The 16,716-nt window shown below is 35.4% G+C and overlaps 1 protein-coding gene across 1 annotated transcript in view; it reads right to left on the bottom strand.

Moving 5' to 3' along the window:
• Positions 1-16,716, bottom strand: part of LOC149801849 (dual oxidase 2-like) — a 45,419-nt gene that overhangs the window by 11,158 nt on the left and 17,545 nt on the right. The window contains exons 11-21 of the mRNA XM_089956856.1: positions 16,321-16,529; positions 15,236-15,421; positions 14,554-14,764; positions 13,959-14,052; positions 9,314-9,495; positions 6,874-6,943; positions 6,141-6,355; positions 4,575-4,805; positions 3,953-4,046; positions 3,605-3,654; positions 1,235-1,516 (exon numbers count right to left, since the gene is read on the bottom strand). Coding sequence (XP_089812982.1) covers positions 1,235-1,516; positions 3,605-3,654; positions 3,953-4,046; positions 4,575-4,805; positions 6,141-6,355; positions 6,874-6,943; positions 9,314-9,495; positions 13,959-14,052; positions 14,554-14,764; positions 15,236-15,421; positions 16,321-16,529 — 1,824 coding nt within the window. The remainder of the gene's footprint in view (positions 1-1,234; positions 1,517-3,604; positions 3,655-3,952; positions 4,047-4,574; positions 4,806-6,140; positions 6,356-6,873; positions 6,944-9,313; positions 9,496-13,958; positions 14,053-14,553; positions 14,765-15,235; positions 15,422-16,320; positions 16,530-16,716) is intronic.

Below are 16,716 nucleotides of genomic sequence, written 5' to 3'. Positions count from 1 at the left end.
ACTGGATTCTTCGTTGTAATTCTGCTGTCAGAGTCCATGCCTCACATGAGTACAAAAAGACTGAGATGACTAGAGATCGCAATAGTATGATTTTAGTTTTCAGACATATATTCTTGTCTCTCCAGAGGGGTCTTAGCTTTGACATAGCTGCCATTGTTTGTGCTGCTCTTGACAAAATTTCTGCTCTTGATCATTCTTCAGTGATTATGGAACCAAGATATTTGAACTGGCTCACTGTTTCCAGTTCATGTCCTCTGACTTTAGTCTTGGCTGAGATTTGTTTGCCACTAGTTGTCATCAGTTTTGTCTTCTCAGCGCTTATCTCCATGTCAAATCTGGAAGATGTTTCATCCAGGTTCTTCACTAAGGTGGCTAGCTCGTCTTCACTGCCTGCCAGCCCATCAATGTCGTCTGCAAAGCGGAGGTTGGTGATCTTACGCCCTCCAGTGCTGACTGTCCCACAGTGGTTTTCCAGGGCTTCGCTCATGATGCGCTCTAAGTAGATGTTGAAAAGTGTGGGTGACAGGAGACAGCCTTGACGCACTCCCACTGTTGTCTGGAACCAGTCCCCCACAGCAACTTGGGCAATTACTGCACTGGTAGCCTTGGCGTACAGCTGCTTGATGATATTGGTTAACTTTTGACCCATGTTATACTTCTTCAATGTGGCCCACAATGCCTCATGCCACGCTCTCAATTGGAGAAAACTATATGTAACTCCTTTGCGACTGATAATTATGATAGGAATATAATATTTGCAATAAATATTATCGTATATGGAAAGCTGATACATAGCTTTAGAAACAGAAAGAGTGTCAATGACACATTTGCAGCCGAACTTGTAAACAAGGTTATGTACCGTATACAGCTAGACAATCAGGACCTAATGTCCTGAAGTCAAATCGCATGAAAGATAACTAAATTAGAACGTGGTCTAGTACTCGAATGCGTTTGCTGTGATATAGATATTTCCAAGTGTTCTACAGACACTCCCATTAAGATATTCTCCTTTTGGGTTGCTCTGCAAAAGTTAGTGCAATATAACACACACCCTTACACTGGAAAGTTGCGATTTATTAATTCACAAATGTTTCAGCGATATTCTTGTAAATGAGTACAAGTAATTTTTAAATAAATTTTAGCCTTTTGACAATTTCAGATCTTTCAACACCTCTATATACAATGAAATTTTATAAGTAATCGATTTAGCAAATTTATTAAAAATGATACTCACCAGAAGGCAAGAGGTCCACCTTTTTCACCAGTATAGGAATCTTTTTCCGGCTCATGCTGACAAGTTTGTCCAGTACAAATAGCACGAGTGGCCCAAGGAGATAATAGTGGGTAAGGGGGGCCTGCACGAGGCGTCCGGACCCATGCAGAATCAATAAGACGTACAGCAGCATATACAGAGTGTGAGTGACCCAGAAAACTCTAAATACATGGCGACGAGCGTACGGCAGGGCGAAAACATACATAATGATGACGATCAGAACCAGAAATATTCCTGTTATCCCTATAATAATAATAATAATAATAATAATAATAATAATAATAATAATAATAATAATAATAATATAATGATAACAAGAACAATAACAAAATAGTGAAGAATCATCCAAGTTTATCATACACGGACTGCAGAATAGGATTCCATATAAAAAATAGTCTTACAATGATAAATACGCTAAATACGGATATTTGTTTACATAACTTATATATATATATATATATATATATATATATATATATATATATATATATATATATATATATATATATATATATATATATACACACACATACATACATACATATATGTATATATATAATCGGTTTGATATATGATCATATGAAGCCGAAATTTGCATGACTAATTAAAGGCTTAATTAATATTTATTCATCTTATTCTGCTTGCATTGAGCATGCAAATCCCGATGTGTACAGATGAATATAAGGATTAGTCGTAGGACATGCTAGAGTTGGGTACCAGATATATCATTGCGCGGGGCAAAAAGAAAACAGGTATTGGAAACAAATATGGAGGCCCCGACCTTTCTGTGAATTCCTTTTGAGTCCCTAACCCTAAGGCATAACTAATGTTATACGAGGGAACGGTCTCTAACGGATTTATCACATGGCAACGGTCTTCTTTCCGAGTATTATATGATCCTATCTTTAATTTTTTTCCTTTATGCACATCTTTTCGGGCATGTTGGTAAATCGGTTCGTCTGCTCAGAGATTATACTCGTGTCTCTTCCAAGCCATGATTTTTACGGGCAAGTTGGACAGTGCTATGATGATATGGAACAAGATGACTATTTTACATCATTCTATCACACGTTTGGGACCGGTAAGAAGGCATAACAGAAATTAAAACACTTTTAGGATTTTTTTTTGCCTTTGCATCGACATAGTCATTTTACCATCAGTTAATAAAAGTGATTTGAATCCAATTTCACATTTGCTCTAAAGTTCAAACTTTGCTTGACAGATACCTAGATTGCTTTACCGAAACGGATACAAAGCGTCCTATGTTTTGTCGCACAAGATTCAGTTCTTACTCCGGCAATATACACATACTAAATAAAGGCATTTATTGACTAACCCTATGTTAGAGTTTCTTGTAGACGATGCTGTAAGATGTCAGGTTATAAAATAATTAAACTAGTGTGCAGAACTCGAGAACGACTTTGGAATTCAGGTTACAAAATAAAGACTTGCGACTGTAATTGTATGCAGAAACATGAGAAACCTTTAATATATTAACGGCAGCAATGCTGTGGAACATTCTTAACAGTTCCATTGTGGTTATTAAAAATCAGTATTAGTTATACAGGACCATGACACTGACATCAGTAAATACCACAAATACAACCTATGTAAGGCAAACCAGATACCGGGTCTTGTTAAGAAGAACGTACTAAATCATATTATTGACCTATCTAGGGAAGGGATAATCGTTTTCTAAACAAGACTGAGATGGTACTTAAAGTGTCACTACACATGTACTAAATATACATCACAATACATGTCGAGTTTCATCAGAACCGTCAAATGAGAATGTAGGTCCACATAACAAAGCTGCGCTGATTCGAGAATATATATGTTTATCTGACGCCACCGAGGGAGCTCAATAACAAATACATGCCAACAAGTACATTTTCTTCTATTTCCAGAGAATGATACACTTAAATGGGTTTCCAACTACCAAGAAAAAGACGACGAAGCAAATTATTTCATTTTTATATCCGTTTACTTTACTTCCTTCTGCCTTACTTCATTTCCTCCTCTTTAACTAACCTGTTTCACGTTATTCTACTTTCGTTGTTGCCAGCAATACTTTTATCATTCTGGCAATAATTTCCACAGTTGTGGGATGGTAATATAATATGAAAAATCACAAATCTATTGCGGTAAGTGTTTCACTGTACATGAGCGACACGGTGAAGTCAACGCTCGTTCTCTCATTTACATGTATTCATGCTCCCATTGTGAGTGTATCCACACGATGATTTGCCAGTTCCTTTAAGAATACATACTTGATGAGGTGATGACACGTGATTTTATTGTTAGTTTTTGTACATTATATAATTAACTCACCAGTTATTGTCAACCATGCCCAATAATGGAAGGAAGCAAGGACGTCCGATCTGAAAAAACAACCTTGATAAACTAGAGAAAGCTGAAATTAATCGCGACAGTATAAAAGAAAGTGACGGCAAAGTCTTACAAATACAAACTTAATTTCGACTCAAAGAATAATGCAGACAATGAGGATTCACATAAATTTGATTGTAATCGCACCAGTACTATTGTTAGCAGGCTTCACATCATACTTTATGAGTTTAATGAGTACTTCATATAACATTTGGACGTTGCACATGAGCTGTGAATGTTTATATTTACGGTAGAGGCTCATTATAATTGTACAATACTTAGAACACCTACGGCCTGAAATATCCTGTGAACTGGCAGTTCATGTCCATGGATGCGTGTGTGGAGATGTGGTAGAAGTTAATCCCGTGTCCCACACAATGAACAACTGAAAAGTATGTGGAATAAATAGTTTACTATTGCATTGATAAATATATATAACAATTCAACATCATGCGAGAAACATGGAATTTCAAAACTATACTAGATCATAAGGCATTTTTTCAAGATAAATTTTGCTCATTAATTCTTTCCATTTTAGTGAACAAATAGAAGAAATGAAGACACCGAAAAGATTTAATAAAGCAGAGTTTGATAAAAAGGAATGTTTTCAATTTTCGGCATGTTAGCACAACGCTGGCTCTACACTGCCGATTGCACACTAAATTGTAAATCTGTAAAGGGAAACACCACTAAATACACGGGAAGAAAACCTTTTCAAATAAACATTAATAAAAACAGTTAGGCTAAATATAAAATATGTATAAATATATTTCTTAGAATGTGCTAGTTTTCATTTTGGCTTCGGCACGCCCTGTCAAAATGGAAAAAGGTACAAGTTTAGAAATTTGGTGTATGCCAATAAGGTACCTTGAGCTTATATGGAATTGCGAAAAACTATATCAAAGAAACCAACCGGTGAATATCAGCGCTACTATAGCAATCAGTTTGTGCATGTCGTAAGCGGAGTCGAAGGGGATAAATCTGTGAAGGAACGTTTCTCTCAGGAAGGTGATTGTATTCCTGCTCATGGTGATTAGTAGAGTTGAGTACGTCCACATCATGACGCTGGCGGCACCACGTGTAACCGTAACACCGTAACCCGCTATGCGACGAAGGCCACCATGCTCAAGTTGAAAGGAATAATCTGCATATGAAAATTGCGATGTTAACAAAAGATGCATTCTCATGCCCTCTATACTATTATTTGCATAACGATATTGAACTAAACTTTGGATTTTGAACTGTCAATAATTTCATTGATTTGCTTTTTCAACAGAGCCAAATTATGTGTTTAGCGGCCATCAATTTGGACCTGACGGCCTTTAAAAATAAAGATGTTTGCGAAATTAAAGCTTACATTTTTCTATAATTATTACAAAAATTAAAACGTGGACATTTTAATCGGGTGATTCATTTATTTGGGCAACAATTAACGCAAGTTTGAATGTACTATCGATTGAAGGAATGCACAGTTCATCAATTATCTATGGGTAGTATTTGATTACTGCATACAATATTGTCCTGGTGGCTCGTGTATCTATGAGTATTATATGATTACTGCATTCAATATTGTCCTGGTGTCTCGTGTATTTTTATCAATTACTTGTGTTTACTATTTTATGGGATTTATGACTGAACGAGAGACAGCATGGGGCAAAACAATGTGTGCAATACCTACTCTGAATTTCACTTAATACTTATTGTTATAGTCAACATGAGAATAATTACGTTCACAATGTATACTGATAATAATTATGTAGCATGATAATCTGGAGATACTAGTATATTTTGTAAACTCGGCTAAGGTACCTGTAAAAAATTGTGTGGCATATTTTGATTATCTTATCTGCTTTGATGGTAATCGAGTTTCACCTTATAAAATCGAGCTTGCATAACAACTGCACCCTTATGCCCATGTACTACAAACTGTAGTCAGTACGAGGAGCCTGTAGTCAATATAGCATGTGAAGTCTGAAACAAATGCTTTCATAAAAATATTTTCTTAAATGTTTCTTCTTCTTCTTCTCTCCCATCAGCAAGTCTCTACTGCAATGACCTTGAAGTTGTCTAATCAACCAGACAAGACGTACCGTATGCAATCGCGTATAAGTCGGATTCAACATCGTAAATCCAGATCTGTCGTCTCATAATAGATCTTGGTCGATGCAGCTTTCTACGATTACTCAATAGAACGAAAAACAAGACAGACACTTATATGCCTTCGCATAAGGCGTCGGCAGATAATGGCCTAAGTGTTTTGAACCTGAACCTGATTTACGATCAAGTATATACGGTATCGTCAGATCTGGCATTTAATGGTCATAGTATTACTAACGAAATACCTTCCTTATTGATATTCAAGCTTATTTTCTGTATTATTCGTAACGGTCGTGCAGTACTTTCCCTGTCTTTGTATATTCATATTCATAGTTTACTAGCTTCATTTAAGAATAAATGTGACAAGATTCAATTTGCTTACAGTGGGCTCTTTCTACAAAGATTCCTACGGTAATGAGAATGTAGATGGTAACCCAAAAGATCTGACGACGGTAGTTCTCTACCCAGTTGAAAAAAGCAAACTTTCTTTTCTCCCACTTTGTTTTCGGATGCTCTTTGTGCTTGGTTGTGATCGTCACCTGCGATTTCGTGAGGGATAACGCTGCATGTGATGAATCGTTGTTGTCAAAGCCACGGCTTAAAAACAAAATGATCTATCGAAGTTAACAAAATGCATGCAAACATAATTTGTGTGTGCATTTCTCTGACCAATCACTATCAGTTAATAAACACTTTCAAGCTTATATGTAAAGGAACTGAACTTAGTGGCAGCAAAATGCACGATGCAATATTAATCACTACATGATATTGGCTTGTTTAATAGGAAAAGATATATCTGATTTGTATTAAAATGAACAACGTACATTATGACCAAAGACAACAACAGTTCTAGGCAAGTCTTAAATACTTTATAGTGTTAAATGGCTTTATAATTTTAATTAAAAGTGAAAGGAATCTATCGCAAGAGGCAATCTTAAGACATTTGTACTGAGGGTATCTAATTTACTAACTATTGGATGTATTTATTGCTCAATCTGGTTGTATACATTTCAGAGAGAGATGGATGAAAGGCTTGATTCTCAATATTTATGTGATTATGTTTTATTATATATTTAACTGTTTGAAACTCCAATGAAATGGAAGACAGAGCTTACGCGAATCCATCGATAAACGTCTTGCGTCTGGATTGGAATCTTTTGGCCAGATGTCCTGTTTTTCTTTCTCCTGAAAAGTACAACGATAAAATATATGAAACTATTTTATAAGAATAAACAAATGTCATTTGATAATTCGTTCGGTGATTTACATTTCTTTTAATATAGTATCTGAGGGTAAAATGAGATTACCACATATACGTGTTGATGCAAATGCCATGTGTGTCAACAAATCATATTTATTTATCTAAGTAACACAATCTACACAATGTTGTTGAATTAGATTAAATAGTTCTCTTCCAGAAATGAGTGTGAATAATTGTTTGCAGGTTTCATCCATATTTGAAAGGTTCATGATTTCAACCAACATTGATGGTATTAAAGTTGTAAAGTGAACAGTTGAAATCGTTACATATTTACTTTGTTTAACGTTCACAAAAGAAGAATTCAGTAGATTTGTAGCAGCAACGATTCTCTTGGCTCTTTGGCCAAGACTTCCATAAAACCTTACAAAACAAGCAAACAGCCACTTTAAACAAAGAGAAGGAAAAAAACACCACAATGACGAAATCTTCTACCTTAAACCGAGGCTTCTTTAAGCTTGTTTCCCAAGACATTTGTGAAGAATTTCAACTACCTATAGCTACAAAGAACACGTTCTATACAGGTATAATACAAAATTCAAATGACGTAAGATCAAGTGCCATTTACAAGAGTACGGGTATATACAAACCAATTGCTGTACATCCGTTCTTCTGTTGGACAACATTATGTGTTTGGATATGTTTCATTACATCGTCTTTACTAGACTTTGGGAATTATTGCCATCTCGTGCAGAAGTTAAAATGACTACAATTTCAATTGGACATATACACATTTGGGGAATTTATGTTAAGATTAGGCCCTAGGCAATTGAATCCACATCATGACATGAGAAAGGAAATAACTCTATGTACGAGTAACGATTGAAACGTTCTCGTTTCCTATTCGGGTGAAATGGGTATTATTATATATCACGTGTTGTGTTTCTTTTATATACCTCTTGGACAAAAGTGAGGTATGAAACCTACATATAAGCATGAACTGATGACGTGATGCACGGGACGATCTCACATATATGTGATATGAAGACGACAGAAATGTACGTAACAGTGATCACGAAAACAAAGTAGGGACAACAAATTGTCGCTCTTCATCATATTAATGTAATACAAGCTCTTTTTTCTTCCAATGGACCTTAAATGAATATAAAATCTAAACTGCAATTTTTACAAAAATGTTATGCATATTGATTCAGCAGTTTTACAAGATATGGCCGATTAAGTACAAACATTCGTGTTGATATTCTAAGCTGTGGATGTTACCATGATCAATATATTTGTGAGGTGACTCAAATCTGGTTTAATTCATGTACATTCTTCATATGATTCGATGTTGCATAAAGTTTGTATGAGAACTATTAACAAAGCACGGGGAACAACGATGCTAAAATGTATATTCAATAGTGACAATGAATTCAGATGGTATGATACTGGACAAATCCGTTGATGATAATGTCACGTTTGTTCAAACTACTTCAAAATATACAGAGCTACGACTTTAGGTCTTAAAGAGTGCAACTGAAAGGAAGTGAAAGCAACAATTTAAGTAAAATCAAGAACAATGCATTTATCTACACTACAAAGTGTAAATTTAAAGGACTCTTATAGGGCTGTGAATTAACAACCAAAAAATACTAAATGCCCTTTCAAAAGTAAAGAAATATAAAATGATACTGATAATTTCCAATATTCATTAATGTCCTCATGTAACACAATAATGCAATCTTCCATGACTTTAAATGAATTCACGAAAGTAAAATTTAATGTATTAATCCCAAACAGTCAATGAGGACATTATTAATTTAAATGAACATATGAAATAAATAGTTTCTATGTATTTTTCACACTGACCCTTCGGCTGAAGTCTTAAAAATGATGAGAAATATGTAGTATTCTGCTGTTCTGGCACAAAAGTAAATATTAGTATTTTAGTGCCTGATACTTTTGAGTCACACAACAACACGAAATCACATAACACCTTGAAATCACACAACACCTTGAAATCACACAACACCTTGAAATCACACAACATCACGAAGTCACACAACACCTTGAAATCACAACCTTGAAATTACACAACACCTTGAAATCACACAACACCAAGTAGTAGCACATTAACTCCATTTATTTCTCTTAACGAATGATGATAACACTTTATGTCGTGTTACTAGATAGCTACCCATTATGTGTGTGTGTGTGTGTGTGTGTGTGTGTGTGTGTGTGAGAGAGACAGAGAGAGAGAGAGAGAGAGAGAGAGAGAGAGAGAGAGAGAGAGAGAGTATATTCGTTACAGTTGAATTATGTTTTGTAAAAGATACAATTAGAAAATTATCTCTTACCGTCAAGTCTGAGAGTTGCATTCTCGAAAACCTTTTCATATTCGTCTGAGGCAAAGATTTGCTTAAATGTATCGAAACCCATAATGTCGGCGCTCCGAAGTCCAGCTTGGGAGTAGAGATTATCTATCAACATATTGACCTGGTCATCTCCAAGTTTGCCGTCGGACAGCTCCAATATCGACCTGGATACACGGAAACATACAACGTAAGTATGGTCCTGTCTGTCAAATTCATAATTAACCTCATCAAACATATCATCAAAACTGACAAGGGAATATACAGTGTTCAATACGGTTTTCACTATCTCAACCCTCCTTTATCTCTATAATGGGTGTGATGAAACCGAACAGTGAAACCTACAAGATGCAGATTAGTTCTCCAAATTCCAAAAGAACATTTTCTCTTTCATAGCTATTCCAATCCACAGCATGTAAGCTAGTAATCAAAGTTTCTTTACATTTGTAGTTCTGATGGATTTAAATGTCTGGGATGATTTCGTACGTATTCAAGTAAACGCCAGTCAACATTTAATGGGCCACGAATGAGCTTTTGTATATATAAATGCAAGAAACTGACAACGAACAGTGCAAAACTAGTATCAAGCTAGCTTGAACGCTTTCGACTCTTTAATGAGCCTTTTTCAAAGTCAAATACAAAACATGGACAAGACAAATAAATAAAACAGTAAAACGGTTATGTTTCCGAAACTTTCTATGGCTGTTTCTACAGGAATTCAACCTTTTAACTATATTATGTGTCAACTAGTTTATTTCAGTTTGTTGCTAATACTGGAAAATATTTGTATTGACCTAGAAATTGATGAGCCAGAACGACATTATTTAGATCGTTGTGAAAATAAATGTTTCAGTTTAGTCATTTATATATCATTTAACGTTCGCAAACATAACAAAATAACACATGCCAAATTACATGTCTGTAACAGCAAACAATGCAGAAGAATAGGAGTGTAGATGTCAGAGAGTTATGCATTTTGTTCTTATTTTTGTTTTAAATCTCGTACAGTGATTCAAAGACAATCAAAATCAAGTTTAAAGTCGTGAGACCAGTACTATCGGTATTTTTGAAAATTAATGAAAATCAAGTAGACTCTGCTCTGAAACATGTGCAAGAATGTAAATTTCCTTGAGGTCCAAACATTAACTGCATGATAATAATAATTAGTAATAATGAGGACTTTGTATAGCGCCTAATCTTTAGAAGCTCTAAGCACTCTACAACATTAGACAACACCTATAAGATAAGAAAATATAATAATATTATTACAAAAACAAACACCATGAAATTAGAAAAACATTAAAATATAAAAACACATTCTGAGAATATTTCAGGTAGGAAACATTATTAGGTCTTTAAGCTTGTTCTTGCAGTCGAAATAGGTGAGTTCTGAGAGCCCTCTTGAATGTGATCTCTGTGTCTTTGTGTCTAAGTTCAGTGGGCAATTCATTCCACGTTGCTGGGCCCTGGTATGCAAAAGAACGCTGTCGATATGACTTTTTTTTCATAGTGGAAATAATGAGTATACGATTGTAAGAAGAGGAGCGTAAGTATCTTGCTGGTGTGTAGACATGGGTAAGATCGGATAGGTATGTTGGACTAGAGTCCGACAGTGAAACGTAGCACAGAGAACAAATTTTGTGTTTGATTCTGGATCGAATGGATAGCCAGTGTAGGGTACAGAGTAGCGGGGAGGTGTGCTCTGATTGTGGTACTCTAAGTATGATCCGAGCAGCTGTGTTGTGAACTTTTTGAAGTTTTTGGAGTAGATATTGAGATGAACCAGACAGAATTTAGTTACAATAGTCCAGTCTTGAAAGTACTAATGAACACACAAGAATTTTAGTGGCATCAACTGAAAGATATTTGCGAATTGAGCTGATGCGTCTCAGCTCAAGATATACAACCTGGCATATGTTCATGACATGTTGATACAATGTGAGAGTACTGTCAAGAGTAACACCTAGGTTTCGTACTGATTGTGTGAATTTAATTGTTTTTGCGTTGCTGATATTTATTGTTTGAGGTAAAGGATGTAAATGAATAAGTCTTTGTGTTGTGATCAGAATGGCCTCAGTTTTATCATCATTCATCTGTAGCTTGTTCCATGTTATCTATGATTTCACATCAAAAATACACCTCTCTACACCTGCGATGGTAGCATCAACTTCAGCTGGGTGGCTAGATTTGTATATTTGGGTGTCACCAGCGTACAATTGGTGAGACACTGGATGATGATCTATGACACTTGAGAGCGGCTGAGTGTACATAATGAAGAGAACAGGTCCAAGAAGAGACCCCTGTGGAACACCACAACATAGATCAACTGGGCTGGAGTGTATTCCATTTGCCGATACAATTTGTGTCCTGTTGACCAAGTAGGACTTGAACCACAGTAAGGCTGTATCATGAATGCCAAATACATGTTGGAGACGGTGAAGTAATATATTATGGTCTATTGTGTCAAATGCTGCAGACAGATCAAGGAGGGTGAGGACTGTAATCTTTCCGCTATGCAACGCAGAGAGAATGTCATTAACTACGTTTAAAAGACTAGTTTCAGTACTGTGGCAAGGGCGATATGCAGATTGTACATTGCTAAAAAGACTGTTTGAATTTAGATGAGATACAAGCTGGGATAGAACAACCTTTTCTAAGATTTTTCATATGAATGGGAGATTAGAAACTGGGCGGTAGTTTTTTAAATCGTTAAGGTCTAGTGTTGGTTTCTTCAGCAGAGGCTTTAAAATGGCAGTTTTGAAAAATGATGGGAATTTCCCGGATGAGAGAGAGGTATTAATAACATTATTTAGTGAATGCAATACTAGATCTAAGCACTCAAGCAGCAGTGATGTTAGAATTGGATCAAGTTCACATGACTTTGGTGCACACTTCATCACGATTGTACGTACAAAATCCATAGAGACAGGTTCAAATGCTGCTAATTGTTGTCGCTCAAATTCTGTATCCCATCTGTATGGTGACGACGAGTCAATTGAAATTGTGATGTCAAGCTTATCTCTAATTTTTTGTACTTTGTCACGGAAGAAATTTGCAAACATGTCCGGAAGGTCGACTGGAGCGAAGGTCGTTGGAAGTGGTGTTGATTTATTCCTTGACATTAGCTTGTTAGTAATCTCGAAGAGCTCTTTGCAGCTGGAACTTTCCATGATCTTAGTAGTGTAGTGGGCTGATTTCGCTGCATGGACTATATTTGTGACATTCGTCTTAGCGACTTCATAGATTTGCTTATGAACAATGAGACTGGTGGAAAGCCAGAGCCTCTCAGCTTTACGGCGGTCTCTTTTAGCAGTGAAAAGCTGGTACCTAACTCTGCTATACCATGGAGAACACTTTTGAATTGATTCTCTGCACTTGGTAGCTGGGGCATGTTTGTCAAGCAATGAACGCAGACAGTTATCGATTAGCATACAAGTGGCCTGCAATGTCATGCTTGCCTATGACATACATTTTGTGTACATAAATTGGCACCACTTCACTGTCAAAAGGCGGACACAACATAAACAATACACTTCTCGGCTTAACAAAGTTTTCCTACTAAGAATGTGTTTAATCAATGTATGCAAACAAATAGTACATAGTAAATCTTTACTGTGTGGCAGACGCACTAGAGCCGGGTAACACATTTACTATCGGTATACGATAAGCGGGACACATATTGTGATCACAGATCGTAGATAAATGTCTCCAACAGTGGAGCAGTTTCGTTATAACTACCACGAATAGCAGAAAACTATAGACAGTGAAATGGGCATTAGCCTTTCGTCAAATTAACGATAACGATTATGAAACTGGTTGTTGTTATGCAAGCCGAAATAGTTTGTTATAATAGTGTTACGAGGCTGCTTAGTACATGACCAGCTACTCTCCCATGTAATTCTGAGAACTAGGTTGCTTTAAACCCACAAACAAAGCAATTTGTGTTGTTGTTTTTTAAAATTCAATTGTGCAATGTTTTATGCCTAAATCTATTTGCGCAAATGTGGTACTTAATCATATATAATTAATATTGTGGCAAAAGTTAGACTCAAACCATTAACTATTGATTTTCAAGCAAATAACTTCAAACAACTAGTGTCCGGTACTATTATCATCATTACAAGTCAGGATACAGATTGATTTACTCTGTTCATTCGGTAAAACAGTGTAGATATATTGTATTATCTATCACTGCTTATGATGATGAGAACATAATGTTTATAATTTTGTTTGCTATAGAGATCTCCATGGAGCAGAACTCATTTTATCAGATATAAATGTTTGTTACATTTTCAGTCGCATTGACTTTCCTGACAACGTTTTATTGATGTATCTATGAACAGTAAGAAAGTAAGGAAAATGGTCTAGGTATTGTAACATTAAGGGGTGTATTTTGTCTTTCAGACATATCAAAGAAACCACTCTAGGTCTGAAAATATCACTAATGCATAAAAATATATAGGTGCCTTTGTTCTCGTGCAATATTAAAGACAGTAAGGTTCTAGGGAGTTTTCGTTTTTCACAAAGGAGTAAGGAAAGTGGTCCAGCACTGAAACTGTTATTTTATCAGTAAATTAAATCATACGTGTACGTTTGTGTATTTGTGCATATATACATGCAAGTGACCTACTTTATAATGTTTTCAAGGTCTGCCTTTGTCAAGTATCCTCTCCCCCTTAAGTCATTCATATTGAACAACAACTTTGTCTTCTCTTCAGCATTACCTGAGAAAGTAATAAAATGTCTGAATTGATCCCCAAACAAATACCGTGAACTGAAAACTTGTAAACGACTTAGAAACTAACATAGCTGGAGACCGAAACTTTCTGCGGGAATTAATGTTGCTACTTTTAAGAATAATATCAATCTATGAAACTGAAATAAACTTCAACAAAATACAATTTTAATAGCATGGATCTATTTGTCATACCCTGATATATATTTCCAACATGTGTCATTTGTATCATCCAGGTACATTTCGGATTGTCTATTCTAGAGAGGGATGAGAAATACTATAATACATAATTAACATAATGCAATGAAAGATAATTATAGAAGTATTAAAATGTGATACAAGGTACGTTCTGTACGAAACGAAACACGAAACGAAGCACTGGCATATACCAAATATAAATATACAAAATATAAATATGCCAAATATAAATATACCAAATACAAATATACGGCAAAAGCTTTGGAGCTGATATAAAAGAAGGTGTGTTTACCTCTGGCTAGTATCAGAAACACGTCCATGAATTCTTGAAAGCTGACAAAACCATTTTTATCTTTATCCGCTATGAGGAACATGTTTCTGACGAACGTAGAGTTGGGTCTTAGTCCTAGAGCATCGGCGAATTCGGGGCGAGTTAATTGAGTTATTGGGATGTCATTGGCTAATTTGGAGTCTAATTGAAGGTTTACTTCCTCTTGAGACTCCTACAAAACAATAGAAAACAGCAACCGTATGTACGGAAAGGTCCACATAACTTATATTTGTAGTTTGAAGTAAACAATATTGATCTTGAAAGCAATAACAAGCCGGAGAAATAAATTATTCAGAGTGATACAATCCATTTTCAAGTGCTTTAAGATTATTTTTAGTGAAACAAAGTTTGAGAAAAAAAAGTTACATATATCCTGCGGTAAGAAATATTTTCCTTTCGAGTCCAGTCATTTCATGCGAAACCGTTGTCAACGTATTTTCCTCTAATTCAAAAACATCATCTCTTGTAGATAATAAATAAAACAAACGTTATCATCTAGAAAATTTAGATATTTCCTTAGTTTAGCTCAGTTTAAAACGTATTACCTCTTTTACTTTGATCTTACAACGAATGTGTGTAAATGGAAATTGAAAATGTATAAAACGGACAAAAACTTTCTTAATAAAATGATTGTGAAATATACCTGTAAGCACACCATTCTGAAAAAATTATCCAGTAACTTTTTCCTTGTTTCCTTTGTTTCTGCGTCTTTCAGTATCATGGCTTCAGAAAACCTGAGCCTTTTGCTGCTTACTCCGACCTCCTGCAGGAAACTTTCAAGCTTGCAGACAAACTTGTCTCTGTAACCTTCGTCTGCAAATCGAAGGATCTGTAAATATGTAAAGGATATAATGACTTTAATGTATGTATTAAAATAGTCCATATGCAAACCTGTTTTACTTGTGGTTACAATAGTTTGAGGTATCAATATAGCAAACATTTTGTACCTATTAAATAGTGCCAATTTATCACAGTTAGTATATCTGATTGTACGGATGTGATCTTCCCGCTAACTCTATGGCAAAGTAGAACATGAAAAAATGTTGTTTTTTTTTTTAAATAAGGTCCAGGCACAAGGAAAATGTGCATACTATATCATAATTTTATTATGTCTATTTAAATTGAAAAGGAAAAATTGCTTGTCTTTTAACAATTCTGTTATGTGACATTATATAATAAGCAAACGCATACACTTATTTCAATCAATTAATGTCTTATGATATACAGAAATCTCTCGAAAAACAGTGACGGTAATATTGTATTTACTATAATTCATAGTTGAATGCCAATGTGACAAACAGTGCTTATAAAAGCGTTTTCGGTCATAACTATTTCCTCTTAACAGTATTCAAAAAAATAAGTGAAATTTGTCAGTTTCGTTGGATGTAGCTTTCCATTTGAAGTTACATAAAATAAGTGCTATCGAAACACGCGAAAGTTAGGGTATATTTAACTTATCAAATATTTCATAAAGAACAAAAACATCACCCAGCAAAACTGTAAACATTAGTCTCGTTCAAGTCACTATACACCAATGCTGTTGACGATTAAAGAAAAGTGTCTTTGAAATGTGAACTTAAGTTATTTCTATTACAGTCCTTGTGAATGGTTCACGAGAAATTGTTAACCCAACCTTTACATGTCAGGTCGAAGGGAAAATTCAAACTACCCCACAAACAAAAACTGGAATTGCTTGCTTGATTAAAATGAAGAATTTAACCATCTTACCAGATCTAGTTCTCCTGTCACGCGAACGGATATAAGCGTTCTCTGTCTGTCGTCAGATTCACGTATATGAATCTTCTCTGTATTTAGGCGCAAATCTATCAATCGTAGCGGCTTCTTAAGAATGTCCGTGATATGGATCTTCTTTCTGCCCAGGTTAAACTTGACCTTGATTTTTCTTTCACCTTCTTTAGGTCCCGTCCATTCGGTCACTGTGGAATCAAATTGTTAAGCATGGGAAATTTTCAAGATGTAGTCATTAGCCATTCTAAATATGGAAATGAAGGCAACTTGATGCAGAAATACTTCTTTGAACAATACGTTCTCGACGGTACTTCAATCATCCTGCCTTTTGAATCTCTTTCTGATGTTGCAATTCATAGTCTTCACAACAGCATA

This window comes from Sinohyriopsis cumingii, chromosome 4 (genome assembly GCF_028554795.1).
Source record: "Sinohyriopsis cumingii isolate HCF-2022 chromosome 4, ASM2855479v2, whole genome shotgun sequence".
NCBI lineage: Eukaryota > Metazoa > Mollusca > Bivalvia > Unionida > Unionidae > Sinohyriopsis > Sinohyriopsis cumingii.
The sequence above is the reverse complement of the archived record's forward strand: the minus strand, read 5'-3'. Positions and strand labels throughout refer to the sequence as shown.